The sequence below is a fragment of the Octodon degus genome, unplaced genomic scaffold, assembly GCF_000260255.1.
Source record: "Octodon degus isolate 3935 unplaced genomic scaffold, OctDeg1.0 scaffold00118, whole genome shotgun sequence".
NCBI classification, from domain to species: Eukaryota; Metazoa; Chordata; class Mammalia; order Rodentia; family Octodontidae; genus Octodon; species Octodon degus.
The window spans coordinates 452,132-468,652 of NW_004524694.1; the positions used below are offsets into that span (position 1 = coordinate 452,132).

The 16,521-nt window shown below is 48.6% G+C and overlaps 1 protein-coding gene across 1 annotated transcript in view; it reads left to right on the forward strand.

Annotated features, from left to right (window-relative positions):
* The window catches only part of Matn2 (matrilin 2), an 86,908-nt gene that overhangs the window by 15,500 nt on the left and 54,887 nt on the right, over positions 1 to 16,521 (forward strand). The window contains exons 3-4 of the mRNA XM_023699948.1: positions 1,280 to 1,402; positions 14,550 to 14,672. Of these exons, the coding sequence (XP_023555716.1) occupies positions 1,280 to 1,402; positions 14,550 to 14,672 (246 nt within the window). The remainder of the gene's footprint in view (positions 1 to 1,279; positions 1,403 to 14,549; positions 14,673 to 16,521) is intronic.

The following is a 16,521-nucleotide window of genomic DNA, read 5'->3' on the forward strand; positions in this document are numbered from 1 at the left end:
CCATCTCACCAGCCCGACCATTGGATTTGATCAGAAAAGTTTCCTAATGTTACTTGTACATGAATAGGAACTGAAACACAGCCATAAACTCAGAACAGGCCAGGGATTTAGCTCAGTTTGCATACTGCCTGCTTGGCAAACCTGAGTTCAGTTCCTGGTACCTAAAAAAAAAGAACAACGATACACTCAGAACAATAAATTCTAAATTGTACTAAACAGTTTCACTCCATATTGTCTTTATTGCCCACCATGTAGTGACATGTATTTAAGATGAATTTCACCCATAGCTGAATTTTCCTAAGTGCTAGATAAATGGGATGGTTCTTAGCTTTTGAATGATCCTTTTCTTTTAGCTTCATAAAATTATTTTTTTGCATAGAAGTTTCTTTATACTGTTTGTGAGAACGCTTGCATAACTTGTTTTGTACACACTGATGCTGGTTAATTTTAAATGTGCTCCACTTGCATTATGTTGAGAGAAGTCATAAATTAAGTTATGAAAACAAAAGACAGTCTTATGGGCTCCAGAAGACTTACCCAATGCATGCATCTGAAAGCTGGATTACTGTACTTCAGAAGTAAAATGCAGAAGTATTTTAAACTGAACCATAAAAATTATGGCAATGTGAAATGTAGGTATGCACTGTTGCTCCAAACTTTTTTTGCATACTTTCATATGCTTAAAAACTTACATTATTTTTAGAAGTTACGATCCCAGGAGACTGTTGGTTCTTCAACGCATCCTCCTTTAGTCGATAGTGCTTTCTCCCACTGCACTGCTGCCTACTGAAAATCCACACATTAACCAAAGCACCTCGGATCTTCCTACCTCCACGTGTTATTAAGTTGAATTGGAAATTTCTGTTTCTATAGGTTAAAAACAATCAGATGTCAGCAACTTCATGTAATTCAGCATAACAATTCCCTCACATTTTGAGACGGGGTCTCACTCCCGTATGCATGTAGTTCAGGCCGGCCTTGAATTTGCTGTGTATCTCAGGCTTGCGTGGACCCTTCTGCAGCCTGCTGAGTGCTGAGATCACAGGCGTGTGCCCCTGTGCCCAGCAACACCATTTCCCTTTGTCCCTACACTACATGGCCCTTTATATGTTGCTGATGCATCTATCTGGCCACTTCTTGTCTGCAGAAGATCATAAACCCCTGGAGGGCAGGGACTGCGGCTTGTTTGTGGTGTAGGGCCTGAATACATGCTTGCTGGGAGGAATGAGGTTCAGGAAGGCATCACGGCCGCCTTGACTCCCTGTGTCTTCCCTTTCAGCCGTCTACATGTGCAGCGTCCTGGAGCATCGATGCGCCCACTTCTGCATCAATACGCCCGGCTCCTACGTGTGCAGGTGCAAACAAGGGTACATCCTCAATGCGGACCAGAAGACCTGCAGAAGTAAGTTTGCTTTGCTGGTGCCGTGTGCTCCCCTTTTCCCCTCGGCTTATCTTGCTCCCTGTTGTCCTTCACCCAACCCACTCACCACCTCCCAGAGGCCAGAAACGAGGTTTGTGTTAACCGCACCCTCACTCGGCCATCCCTGGGCTTCGGCCAGAGCCTGGAACGTGGTCATCTGTTGGCAGGGTGTGGCAGACTGACAGTGACAGTGAGCTGGACCCTTTCCCTCTCAGCCTCTTCAGGAGGAACCGCTGAAGAGCCTTTTCATCTGCTGTCTTCATTAACTCCACCCAGAGGAGCTGCCTTCCTATTTTATTTTCTTCTCTAAAGCATGGGCTTGGGAGTAGTTGTTAACCTTAGCTCGGAATGGATTTTCAAGGGGTGTGTAGAGCTCTGTTAGCTTTGGTGAGGACGCTTTATTGGTCTCTTAAATTTAAAAAGGTGGGAGGGTAGATAGATATAAAAAGTTAGCATTCACATTCTCCTTTTTGGTCAGGCCCCAAGGAGTAGCCAATATATTGTATTTGTACTAGCAAATGTCAAGGGTATTCCCCACCTTGAAGGGCAGAATCACCCATTCCTTGAGTAAGTATGCTTACTTCTTCAGTTGTGACTGCAGCCACTGTCCTGATGGGCAGACAGCCAGGCCACCAAGCAAGGCCTGCGGAAGCCAGGCCTGCAGAGTGCCCAGAGCTCAGCCCAGCTGGCATGTAGCTTGGGCAACACAGACTTGTTGACACACCACACAGCGAGCAATTAAGCATTCATGGGAAGCAGTTGGTACAAATGGCTGTAATTAATGCTGTATTTATAGCGCTAAACCACACTATCCATTTTTCTTCTTGCTTTCCAGCTTCAGGGTTGGGCGGTTGGCTGGAGGTCCCCCCAGCCCCCAGGCTAGAGCACTTTGGCTTGCTTCCCTCCAGTGCTGTGGAGGAATGATGGCCTGGGGGCTCTGCAGGCCTGGGGACTTGGTGCTCTCAGGCCTCTCACAGGCCTCAGGACCCAGGTTCAGTATAGCCACTGTCACCCTCATCTCCCATTCAAAGTTCTGACACTCCTTCAGGGTCCACCATGAAAATCACTCCCAGCAAATGCTCATGGGTTTACTAGAACTTACTGGACCCAGAAGCCTGGGAAAGGCTGTCTCGTAACTCCTTACACACCACTCAGCAGAAACCCTGTCCCCTTGTGGACACCCAGCCCCCACTATCTGGCCTGCCCCGTCCCTTCCCTTCTTAGCAGTACAAGGAATTCCATTCCTTGTCCCGTCTCCAGGCTTGGCTGGGAGCTGGGCAGCTGCCAGAGTGCATTTTCCACGGGCTGCCTTTGCCCAGCCAGAGGAATTCGCACACCAGCTAAGAGCACCACAAGCTGTCCCTCTGAATTCAGCACAGCCCCACCCCATCTATGTAGGCCCTTGTGTCCCTGAGCGCAGAAGCCCTTGAAGCCTGGGCTGTAGACACAGAATCAGGGGAGAGCAGGCAGGCCCAGGTAAAGGAAAGGCCTAGAGTCCTGGACCGAGAACCATCAGGGAAGCCACTCCAAGGCGCACCTCAGAGTTTGAGCCAACTGGTGTGGCTTTCCAAAGAGCCTCTGACCCACGTGGCCACACTCTGAGGTCAGTATTCTCAGGCTGTGAGGGGGGCTGGGGAGGACCTAGCCTGGGGAGAAGGGAAGGAGCTGGAACAGGGTGTCCCAGCCAGCCGCCCTCCTGGGAGCCTGTAGCAGCTGCGCTGGCTTTACCTTTGGGCACAGACGTGGCTTAATAGCCGCGCAGTGCCCTCTCTATCAGGAAAGATCGTATTAATCACTCTTCTGAGGTCCCGAAGTCAGAACACCTGTGGGAAGCACAGGACCTTGCTGTCTGTGAGTCACCATTTGCTCCTGACATCATCAGCATCATCTACCAGATGTGGCTGCCTCACTGGGTGCAGGCCGCTTGAACCCCTTGACCCTATTTTTCATCTCAAATTGGGAAGGGCAATAACACACACTACTTCCTCAAGGTCCGCGTCAGCCCCTGTGTTTGGTCTAGTGGACAGTTAAAGCTGGGCCACCCTCTTTTTCCATGCCTATAATCCCAGCCCTGGGGAGACTGAGGATAGCTATGAGTCTGAGCTGTGTTGTGAGACCCTGTACTGAATAAATAAATAAATAAATAAATAAAATATTTTTTTAATAGAAGAAATTGGTAACTCTGTGGCTCTTCATAAGCAGGTGGATACATTCATGCTGGGACACGCGCATGTGGTTTAATACTCCTCCCCTGTGAGAGAATGAACCCCTCACACAGGCGGCGGCCTGGACACAGCTCAGAGTGATGCTGAATGGAGAGCACACCCGCTTGTGATTCTGTTGCTTATAAAAGTTTAGAAAAATGGCACTAGTCCCTAATGCCGGTGAGCACGTCCACAGTTGTCTGGGGCTGAAGTGGGAAGGCAGAGGATCCCTGGATTACAGAGCTGCATGGGGACCTCGGGGTGATGGCTGTGCTCATTATCTTGACTGTGGTGATGACAGGTCGATGTAGCCAGTGTGCCACACTGCACACTTTGCATGATGCCGATGACACTTCCATAAAAGCTGGTGTGTGTAAATCAGAGCTAACGGGGCTCAGACAACACTGGGGGTCAGGGGACAACGGGAGCTGGGACGGATGCAGCAGCAGAATTTTCAACCTGGGTTCCTTCAGTGTCTTGGTTGTGGGCAGCCTAGACACAGATGATGTGCACAACCAGTTTACTGCATTGGGGCTGGCAATATATAGGCCCTGGATTAGGAGCCAGAGTGTGCCAAAGATACGGGTATTCATTTCTTCATTCTTGTGAATTCTCCATGGGCCAGAAACTGACTCTGTTGGGACATTTCCCAACATTTGGGAACTAAGAAACAATTTTGGCTTCCCCCATGATCTACATGTGGAAAGTAGGTCCATCTAGACACACACACACACACACACACCCCTCCTTGAGATGGGGTCTCCTTGTGTAGTTTAGCCTGGTCTTGAACTCACTGTGTAGCCCAGGCTGACCTCGAACTTGTGACCCTCCTGCCGTGGCCTCTGCAGCGCTGGGCTCACAGGTGGGTATCACCATTCCCAGCTTCAGCTTACACTTCCTTCCAATCAGTTCCTTCAATTCAGTATATGCTTCCGCAGAAATACACAGAATCAATTCGGAGACCACAGCAGCACTTGCAGCTCCAGGGAGAAGAGAACAGAAGATGACGCTAGGGGCAGTCGAGGAACCCTGGATTTAGGGGCGAGCTACTGAGTCCTAAGAGGCCACACATGTGGCTGGGTGCAGCCCAGGCAGATTAGAGTTCACGGGAAAGCCTGGGCTGGAAGTGGTTGGTGGTGGTCACTGACCCTGACCTTGGAGGGAATGTGGGAGGGAGGAAGGGAGAGTGGAAAGCGAAGGTCAGGGTCTGAGCGCTGGAGCCGCGCCCTTGCAGAGGCGATCCAGCATGGAAGAGTGAATGAGGCTCACACACGCAGACACAGAGCAGCTGCCCGACTGCACAGGCTGCGGAAGTCAGAAGGTGACCCCCCGCCCCCGGCAGCTGGAGAGCGCATGCGCAGAAGGCTGGCTGCGCTGCACCTATTTCCTGACGCTGACCTCAGGTTGTTCTGCCTCTGAGAGCACGGAGCAAAGAATCCGGGGTGAGAGGCGCCCCGTGGGAGAACGACTGACTAAATATGAGTAGAGAAATGTCGGTTATGAAAAATGAGAGCCACGGGAATGTGAACGTGAACCTCATACAGCTTCTCTTCTGCTGTGGTATTTTGCACGGGCATCTAGACAAGAGGCTCGAAAAATGTGTCACCTCTGCAGGGAATTTGTTAGAAATGCAAGTTCCCAACTGGGCATTGCTGTGCACATCTGCAGCCCCAGCACTCTGGGAGGCTGAGGCAGGACGATCGCAATTACAGCACAGCCCAGTCTGGATAATTTAGCAAGACTCTGTCTCAAAAAGAATAAAAAATAGAAAGCATCTCCCTTGCATAAGATAGAGCCGCTGACTCAGGATGTCTGGGACAGGGCAGAGGAGCCTGCATCTTCACAGCCCCAGGGGACACTGTGCCTGCTCTGGTTGGAAGACCATGGACCTAGATGTCTTAAACCAGCTCTTTCCCTGGGGAGCCCCTTCAGGAGGGATTTGTATCAAGAACATAACTCAATGCTCTACATTGATTGTTTTGATCAACCTCATGCAGTGAGATTTACTTACATTTGAAGGCCTTGTTTTGGGCATTCCTTTCCGCTTGCCCCTTGTCCTGTCTTCAGAAACAACCTAATGATGTTATTGAGTAGAATTGCTTGCGAAAGAAAGAAACGCAGGGAGAAGGGAGCAGCTGGTGTTTCCCTGAAGACAGGTTTGTTTGCCCTGTGACACTGGGTTCCTTTCTGCTCTTTTCAGCCGAGAATCACAGAGTGGATGACTCACATTTACTATCGGTCTTGAAGTCCAAACTGCAGCTGTCAAAATCAGAGTAGTTGGGCCAACCAGATAGCTCAGCAGATTAAAGAGCCTGCTTAGGCAGACACAGGGGCCAGGGGTTCAATCCCCAGCTTGCTGTGCTGGCCCCACCCCTGGGACTTGCTGAGAAAGCAAATGAGACTGGGGGTGGTGGTGTGTGCCTGTAATCCCAGCGCTTGGGAGGCTGACAAACAGGAAGGATCACTACGAGTCCAATCTGTGTAGTGAGACCCTGTAGACCCTGTATTAAATACACACAAAAAATAGGAGTAATGCCTTCAGACCCCAAGAAAGGGAGGGGATGGCCCCCCAAATGCTCTGTTTGTGAACCCCCAACTCCTGAGTGAGCTTTGGGTTGAGGAGGGCAGAGACCCTACCTGAGTGAAGTCTGAGCCCTAGTAACACAGCTTGTCTCTCTTGCTGAGATGCACAGCTGCTGGTTTCTGCATCTTGAATTAGACAACAAGGGACCAGGGAGATGGCTCAGTAGAATAAGTGCTTCCCTGGCAAGCGCAAGGGCCTGAGTTCAATCCCCGGTTCTGGAAAAAAAAAAGTCTTTGAGTTAGACAATAGCAGAAGCTATCAAAAGAGCAGTTCTTGTGAAAGGTGTTCATTTGCTTTAACTCTAGAGGAGAAATTAAACTGGTACTGGTGTCCATAGCATGCAGCGTGGCCTGTCTTAAAATTCTGAAATGTCCATAGAAACTCTGATTCAACCATGAGTAACGCCCGCTGAGCTCAGCAGCCTGCTCCCTGTGCCCCTCCACCAGGGGAACCCGATGAAGGTTTCCTAAGTTCCCCAGGCTGAGGCCCAGTGCTAGGGGCTGGAGATGACTAACGAGGAAAGGCGGTGAATCTAGCTAGGGTGCACGGGCACCCCTGGGGATATGGAGGCATGTGTGGCACAGATTTGCGGCTCTCAGCTAGCGAATCCTTACTAATAAATTTCCCCTGGCAACACTGACCCGCTACAGTCCCCACCCCTCATAAAATTCTCTAGGAATGGAGAGAAGCAAGCGAATGAATACTGCTGACTGCTGGTTATGTTGCCCTCTGGCAAGGCGTAGCTCGAATTTGGCCTGATCTTCTGTTATAAGCTTCAGAATTGCCTATTTTGTTGTATTGGGCCAATTTAACAAAACAAACTCAAAGATACTTTAAATTTATCTTTAAATCCAGCAAAGCAGGTATGCTGGTGCATGCCTGTAATCCCACCACTTAGGAAGCTGAGGCAGGAGGATCACAAATTCGAGGACTGCCTGGGCTACAAAGTAAGTTCAAGGCCAGCCTAGATTACACAGATGGACTCTATCTCAAACAATAACAACAACAACAAAATTTTTTTATAGATCAAATCTCCATGTTTGCAGTTTTCAAAGGTATCCAGTGAAGTGAAACCATTCTTGGGCCAGGGAGATAGCTCAGTGGAATAAGCGCTTCCCTGACAAGTGCAAGGGCCTGAGTTCAATCCCTGGTTCCAAAAAAAAAAAAAAAAAAAAAAAAAGAAAGAAAGAAATCATCCTTACTAGAATCGTGGTGTGGGCAACATTCAGTTGAGTTTTACTTCTCCCACATGCTTCCATGAACTTTATTTTATTCATTTATTTATTTATTTTTTGCAGAACTGGGGATTGAACTCAGGTCCTTGTGCTTACCAGGGAAGCACTTATTCCACTGAGCCATCTCCCCAGCGCCCCCATGAACTTTTTACCTCCTTGACCCATGGCCAAAGATGTTTCTCCTTCCCCATCCCTCGGATTAGGAGAGAAGAAAGAGGCTGACATTTGTTCAGTGCCTACTGTGCCTCAAATGCTGTCCCACCTATGTTATTGCACTTAGCCCTGCAAGTAGGACATTCCCTCCGCTTAACCATCTAATCTCTCTGTGGAAACTGAATCTCCTGAAGACCCCTTAGTTAAAGTCACAGAGTTCACCACACTGGGGGCCATCCCTGCCCCGAAGTTGACCTTCTTTTCCCTTGCCTGCCTCTCCCTGCTCTTTTGGCTCTTCTCCAACAATGACCCTCTCCCCCCTGCATCCACACTACTTCCTCAGGTCCTTGCACACTCAGTGCAGTGGCATTTTGGGTCACATTAGTTCAGATAGAAGCCTTTCCGTCAGCCCTTCTGACTACCCTTTCCTCATTACAAGATACACTGTAGGGCTGGTGAGATGGCTCAGTGGTCTAAGGCACCTACTTAGAACAAGCTTAGCTAAAGCACAGGGACCGCGGTTCAATCCCCCAGCACCACATGCCAGCCAGCCCCGCCCCCTGGTGGGCTGAGCTGGCCACACACACACACACACACACACACACACACACAAATAAATTAATAAATAAAATTAAAAAAAAAAAAAACAAGATACACTGTAAATTTTCCATATTTATCTTTTTTATGATTGGCCCCTGACAGTGGTGTGCTGGTAAACATGTAACATCCAGCTCTTCAGGAAAAAAGAGAAGCTCTTCCTGTGGGGCTTGCCCATTTCCACATTGTAAACACCCCCACTATGGCCGTTCCACGATGCCAGCTTGGCTTTGTTGAGTGCAGAGAGGTAGAGAGGTGGGTCATGTGTTCATGCGACTCAGTAAGAGCTGGCTCCAGCACACCAGAGATTATAGCTTATTTTATTCACTGTTGTTTTCCCAGCACTTTGAAGAGAACCATGAATGAACAAATATATTAATTAATTCAATCATGGATAGATAATCAATTGACCACACATTGGGCACCATGCTTAATATTTGGGCTTGAGAGGACATGGCTGCCTTCAGGTGGCAGGGGGACTAGACCTGAAATAATCAGTTGGAAATTAGCATTACATTACAATTGAGGTAAGCACTACAAAGAAACTATGAAGAAGGACTTTACCCTTTGGGACAGGCAAGGGTCCCCTGAGGAGATACTCCTTAAGCTGAATCCTATAGGGTGTGTAAGAGTTAGAATAGATGAAAAAAAGGCAAGGCAGGGGCATGAGTAGTGTAGAAGTGGCATATGCAAAGGTTGTAAAGCAGAAGATGGCTTATTTTGGACAACAGGAACAAAAGGAGAGATGGAACAGAAGAAGGTGTAAAACAAGACTGGAGAGATGATGGCATGGATCATATATCACTCTGATACCCCAGAAGTTTTGAACTTCCCCCTAGAGCAGGAGGAAGTCATTACAAGTTTTATTGTGGTTTCAGGGGTACCCTGACGACAAGCTCAGAGGTTGCATGATTCAGCATTCTTATTGGTTCTATAAAATACCCAACACTTGCAACCCAAGAGGGGGAGAGGTTTACTTTGGCTTGTGGTTTCAGAGGGTCCAGGCCATGGTCATCAGGCTCAGCAGAACCATCATGGCCAAAAGGGGTGGTAGAGCAAAGCGGCCCAGTTCACTGTGGCCAGGAGTCAGAGAACTAGAGAGAGTCATGGAGAAAGGGACCAGGGATGAGTTATAGACCCCAAGGTCACACCTGTGTGACCCACCCAGGTCTACCCAGACCCACCCAGAAAGGTACTTTACTGATCACCTGATCAAGTTGACAATCCAACTTCACTGTCACAGAGGTTACTGTGGTGGTCTGGTCAAGAGATGATAATGTCTCTGGATTGGTGGGAGAGATAAAGAAAAGCAGGCCAGCGGGACCTGAGAACTGACCACATCTGAAGGGTACAGGAGAGAGATGAAGCCTTGACTTCCAAGTTTCTCCCTGCCATCTTCCACCCCACAATAAAAAAGTTAGCTGCTCACAATATTTATCTTTGCTAAAGGGTGGGTAGAGACTATTTCAGGCTCTTCACCGTGGCCCCATTTCTGCCCAGGGACATTCATTCATGGAGGCAGTGCTCCAGGTTGACCCAGAAGGAGATTGTCCAGGCAAAACAACCATATCTGTGTCTGCTAAGCAGCTATTATGGAAGCCTCAAGCAGGACCAAGACTATCACTGATGTTCTCCTGTGACCAAGTCCTTTCAATACCAGGGACCATGTGCAAGTGCTAGATGGTGCTCTGTAGTGCTCCAGGGCCCCCAACCCCGGTGAGCTTGGAGAAGTGACATTTTGCTAAAGTCACCCAGGAAGAGGAAGTGGAAGGCTGCCCTGGGATGCAAGGAACACCGAAGACAAAGTCTCTTCCATCCCCTCGGCTGGTTTTACAACCCACCAGTGAAATCCTTCCAGGCTATGAGATTCTTTTTTAAAGTGCTGTTTTTCAAGAGCAGAAGGAATCATCCTCAAAAACATCTGTACTTGTTTCAAATGGAAGTGGCCACTGCCAGGAAAACAGCAACGTTGCTCTGTCAGAGCCAGTCTGTATTTATTCTTCTGTCCTTGTTTAATTAGATTAATCCCTCAATGGTTTCCCTTGGGTCGGTACAAGTCACTCGTGGCCATAAATCCCCCACATTCTAAAAACAGTACAAAAGGGCCATCCGCCTGGAGCCAGCTGGCCTGGGCGCCGTCCGGACCACTCCCTGGGAACGCGAGCAGCAGCCCCGCTCTCCTTGCAAGGCACGCTTAGTCTGTGCATCTGCAGTTCTCTGGGCTGCTGGGAGAGGGGACTGCACTCACACTGAGATTGGTCTGGAAGAAGAAACAAACAGGGAATCTCACATCATCAAGGGGAGGCCAGCCGGTCTGGTTTAATGGGGTGGGAGTGCCTGAGCCTCTGGACTTTGAAATGGTCTCTAGCAGCTTCTCTGGATAGCCGAGGCCGAGTGCTGCTACCTCTGCACATGGGACTTGGCAGCTATTCTGCAGGCTGTACACTGGTGTCCCATTCTGTCCTGAAAGGAAGGAGCATTTCCTTGCCTCTTGCTCTGCCTATTTTCTAGGGGGAATCTTTAGGGGCGGGAAATGTTGCTTCAAGGTCTTGGCTCATTCTACTTGTTTTGTTTTTCTTCTGAGATTAAACCCAGGTTTAGCTTTTGTACTGAGCTAAATCCCTCGCCCTTTATATAACTTTAAAAAAAATCTCCCCAGCTGGGCTCAAGCTTGCGATCCTCCTGTCTCAGCCTCTCAGAGACTGGAATTAGAGGGGCATGCAACTCATTCTACTTTTCTTTCTTTCTTTTCTTTTTTTTTTTTTTTTAAGATTTTTCTTTGATGTTTTTATTTATTTTTTTAAATTTTTTAATTTATTTGTGTGTGTGTGTGTGTGTGTGTGTGTGTCCAGCTCAGCCCACCAGGGGGCCAGGCTGGCTGGCATGTGGTGCTGGGGATTGAACCGTGGTCCCTGTGCTTTACTAAGCTTGTTCTAAGTAGGTGCTTTAGACCACTGAGCCATCTCACCAGCTCTCCTTCTACTTTTCTAAGGATTCTTTGATAATGTGTTGATTACTAGGAAAGCAAACAATGACAAGAGAATAAGAGTCACCTGTATTTCCCCCTCCTTGGTCACCAGGGTTAGGCAGGGCTCCCACTGACCCTGAAAGGGCAGAGTCAGGCCCAGAGGCCTTGTATCCCCCTGAGCAGGGCTGTGCCTGCAGCCTCTTTCTCACCTTCAGCACTTTAGGCAGCAGTGTTGCCCACCCACCCAGGCCGAGTCTAGAAGGCAGGACCCAGTAATCACTGCTCTGTGTAACCACGTCTGCAGCTGGCACTGTGGCACTGCCATCAGGGAAGGGGGTAGGGGCCTGGCAGCTGCTGAGTAAGGCCAAAAACTCTGCATGGCGCCAGGTCCTGGAAGCAGGAGGGGAATTTTGCCGTCATCCCACAGGCAAAGCGAAGCTGCTCAGCCTGAAATTGCAGGTGTGGCTGTCCCTGCTGGAAGCTGGGGTCTCCACTGAGCTGTGGGAAAGGTCTTTTAAGGTCCCAGGGCTGAGGGGCTACCAGCTTACCCTTCCCAGCATGGCACTGGTGGAAACGCTGGTGTCCCTTTCCAGGACTTTCCTGGCTCAGACTCCTCACTGTGTTCAGGTGGCCCACAGCCATCCAGAGTCAGGTCTTTGCCATCCCCTCCTGCTAATTCCCTTGGAATTCTGCAGCAGAGCTCAGCACCAGCCTGTCCCTTGTCCCCCTCCTGTGCACATTCTGCATGCTCTTCACGGCCAGCTGGAACACACTGCTCCTCTTCCATGTGTCTAGCACCTCCCTGAGACCTGTTTCCAAACTGCCTTGTTGTTGTTTTTTCTTTTTCTTTTTTTTTTTTGGTGGAACCAGGGATTGAACTCAGGCCCTTGCACTTGCCAGGGAAGTGCTTATTCCACTAAGCCATCTCCCCAGCCCTGCCTTGGGACAATCAGGTGCCATGACTCTGGACTCTTGCGGGACTGTCAGCATCCATCTTAGCAATTCATCACGCTCCAGCTGTTGTAATTTAGGTTGGTTTTGGTAGCTGCATTGGCTTTCAGTTCCTCAAGTGGGACTAGCTCACCGCAGGACATTTGCAGCTTAGGGCTTTTGCATTAGCTAGATTTGCAGCTGCCATCCCCCTTCCAAGACAGCCCAGCTCCACCTCTAATAGAATACAAACTGCATGACATCAGGAGCCCCTTGTCTATTTGGGGACACATCCCCAGTGCCTGGGACACAGTAGACAGAAGACATCAACACATGTTTAATGCATGAATGAGTGGATATCTGTGGATCAAGTATTTCTTATATCTCTGGCCGAGGTTTGTAACTACTGATGTGTTTTGTCATTCCTTGATTATTTCCTATAATTTTGTACCAGCTGGGTTCCTTCCATCTAAATCCATTGGAAACCAACACTGAAAATCCCAGCTGGAGTTTCCCTTAATTGGAAATCTAATACAAGGCTACTAGTAAGAAGCCAAAGAATTTGACTCTATAGTTTTTTTTTTTGTGATTGTTTTCATGTACGTTATTGATTTGGAAGTGAAAATCCTTCTTTTAGGATTGTTACAGAGTCTTTATTTGTAGAATCTTCGGCCTGAATGTTTTTTAAATATGATAAGACAGACCTTATCTTAAGATTTAATAAAATGATTTAATGTATGTAGCATGGCTGCTGAACCAAATCAGCTTTTATCTCATCAATCTGATGTCTTATATTTACCTAAAAGTACAATAAACTGTGAAACTCAGAGACCTAGGAGGTGAGATGCTATAGAACCGTTGGAGCCCAGAGCCGATCAAGCTTTCTACGTAACCAAGACATTAGAGCACCTCTAATAGTGAACGCTTCTGACCAGGACAAGGCTCTTTTTACACTCAACCCCTTCAGTCCCTGCTGCTTCTCTGCAGTTGCAACAGTAAGATCCAGGTGCAGCCAGCTGTTTCCGAGCACCCAAGCTGTCTCCTTGCTGGGAAACAGCGTCATCCTGTCTGCAAGGAGAGACTGAGTCAGGGTGACTCTAACCTCGGCGTCCTCTGATAGAGTCTTACTGTGCTGGCGGTCGATGTAGGCCTGTGTGTGTGTGTTCCTACATTGCATGTGAATTAGTAGCCAGGGCTTGACACTTGGTGCACGCATAATGAATATCTGACATCCCATGAGCGTGAGCAGCCACGCTTCCCTTCTTCCCTGGTCACTTTCTTACAGCTGTCAACTCTGTTTTCTTACTGGGATGAATGAACAGAGTTCAAAAGTTTTCAGAGATCTTCCTTTACATAAATGGATAAGAGAAATTGCTGGGAACACGGCAGTTAGGGCTGTTTGTAGATGTGCTGTGTTTTCAATGGAGTAGAAAGTCCTCAAACTGTGCCCACCTGCATGCAGCAACCCTATCTGCAGTATGTCATAGCCAGTGCTGAATCATCTTGTACCTCAACGATCCTGTGATTATGGGGTGCATTCAGTACCCAGAGGACAGGATCAGAGCTCAATACGAACAAGTCCAAATAGCTTCTGCGCACCTTTCACCAACGTAGGAAATTATAAAACAGTATTAATTAAAACTTAATGTAGGGCTGGGGAGATAGCTCAGTAAAATAAGCACTTGCCAGGTAAGCACAAGGGCCTGAGTTTGATCCCCGGTTCCACCAAAAAATAAGTAAATAAATAAAGCCTAATGCATTTCAAAGGGTGAAAAATAATTTCAACTTTAAATTAAACTATGTTTTGCTGGGGTGGTGACACACACCTGTAATCCCAGCACTTGGAGGCTAAGGCAGGAGGATTGCCACAAATTTGAGGCCAACATGGGCTACATAGTTAGTTCAAGGCCAGCCTGATCTTCATAGTGAAAAATAAGTAAATACTGTCTCAAAAAATAAATAAATACTGTTTTTGTAAACACAGAAACTCACCACAATGTTAACTGTGGATGACTTTGGATAGTAGGATTACAGGAGCATTTCCTTTGACTTGTTTTTTTTTTTTTTTTTTTGAGGCAAGGTCATGCTCTATTGTTAAGGCTAGCCTTGAACTCTTTAAGGAGGGATCAGGGATATAGTTTAGCGGCACACATGCCTGCCTGGAAAGTGCAAGGTCTTGAGTTCAGTTCCCAGTACGGGGGGTGGGGGGAAATACTCACTAAGGAACCTAGGCTGGTCTTGAACTTGCAGCAATCCTCCTGCCTCAACTTCTCAAGTGTTGGAATTATAGGTGTGTGTCACCATGCTCTGCGCAGCTTTCCTTTGATGTAGTTTTGTTTTCTACTCTGATTATCTAGTAGTATTTATAGTATTTTTTAAAAGTTACTTTCAGCAAAGCTGTGGCGTGGCCTGGGCATCTCCCTCCCTACGGGGTTCTCATGGTGCGCCTTTGCCCCAGTCCAGGACCTGTGCGCCTTGGAGGACCACGCGTGTGAGCAGCTCTGTGTGAACGTGCCCGGCTCCTTCGTCTGCCAGTGCTACAGTGGCTACTCGCTGGCTGAGGACGGGAAGCGGTGTGTGGGTGAGTATCCTCCTGCGGCTTCGTGTGGAAGAAAGCCAAGTGGGAGAAGGAGGGTGAGGAGGCTCAGAGCGAACATCCCAGGCTCCTCTGGGTTGCAACAAAATGCTCAGTGTCTTGATCTGGTTAGGCAGAGTTTGATTCTAAAGATGTCATCTGTGGGGCTACAGTCAGCATTTGTTCGCTCCGATCCTCAGCAAAGGCCTAGTGATGATACTCTTCAGTGCAAAGAGTTGTCTATTATGGCATTGCCCAAGAAGGACCAGGTGGATTTTGTTCACCTGAAGTGGCCTGACTTAAACACAGGTCACATGAAATGCTTTTGGCAGTGGGCAGGGGGGCTGGGGGGGGCTCCTTCCTCCTGCCTAATGCATCTCCTGGTCCTCAAGTGGCCCCAGTGACCGCCCCATGTGAGAGCCCACCTGTCTATGTCAAGACAGTGCAGTCGGAGAAAACTGTGGCCCCACCCAAGGCCAAGCCCTCAGGTCCAAGGCAGAGCCTGGCCACATCGGCGTGAACTTGCAGCGGGCTCAGCTCCTTCCCACTCAGGCACCGCCACGCCGAGTGGTCAGGCAAGAGATGGCAGAGGCAGGATAGCATCCAATTTAGTCAGCACTGGCTCCGAGTTCTCACTGGCACCTGCAGAGCAGGCATTAGGACTGGAGCCTTGAGTTTCTCACTAACGCCCACATTTTCACCTACATACCCTGTTGCTTTCTGACACACTGCTGTATCATGTTTTGCTTCCCACAGTGTGTACCTGCTTGTTTACCTATGTTTGTGCATAGAATTTACATATACCAGTCACCTTGATTCTTAGCAAGGAATATGAAAGGAGAACAACACAGCAGAAGGTGGTAGCTGCTCTTTGTTGGTGAGCGATGACAGCTTTGGTTTTTCACACCAAGGAGGCTGGTCAGACACTTATAGAATTGGTCTCCTTAGCCAGAGAGCTGTTTTTTGTTATTTATGTGCTATTGTTGTTGTTTTGGGGAAGATTATCTTCATCTGCTGCTGGTGACCATGGCAGAGTGGCAGACAGTATCACTAGCACTAGAATTTGCTGAAAATGCAAGCAAAAAGGATGAAAATAAGGGTAAATGTCAAGTCTTACTTTTTGCTTCATTGCCTTGCAGTGTGGAAGTGATATATTCTCACTGATAAACTTAGAACAGACAAAGCAAAAGCCTGAGCGGGGTGATGCTGAGTTGCCAGGGAGCTGACGGGCTGTGTCATTAGTGGTGACCTTTCTCTTGCTGCTGCTTATAAGCGCAGGAAAACGTCCAGCTATCCTCAGAGGGCCTAAGAGAAGAGGCAGGATGGTGAGACCTGGGTCCCATCCCTCCGCCCCAGAACCACCGTCCTCATACCCATTGTGCTGACCCAATCCTGAGCAGGCAGCAGATCTGCAGAAGCTTCTAGAGAAGTGACCAGCAGATCTCAGGGGCCAGGGCCCTTGGTAGGGAGTCTCAGAAGGTCACTGGCACTGCTGCATGGGGCTGAGAGACAGAAATGCAGAGGCCAGAGAAGACAAAGCAATGGAGAAGCACGAGGGTTTGGGCCCAGAGGGAAGGGCAGCACTTGGCCAGGTGTCCAAGGCCAGGGCAGGTATGTCAGGCAGAGTGACAGTGAGGAGGAGGCTGTGCTCGCAAGCACAAGGGTCAGAGGGCAAGGGTAGGCAAGGTTTGCTCCTGGCTGCTAGGCTGGAGAGAGAGATGGTCACAGTGGGACACTCCATAGGAGAGCTACATAGGCAGCCTAATGCAAGGAAGGAAGTTGTCAGAGGAAGACAACATGTGCCAGACTTAGCGGGGAGATTTAGAAGACAGCAGAGATGAGAAGGAGCCTGGGG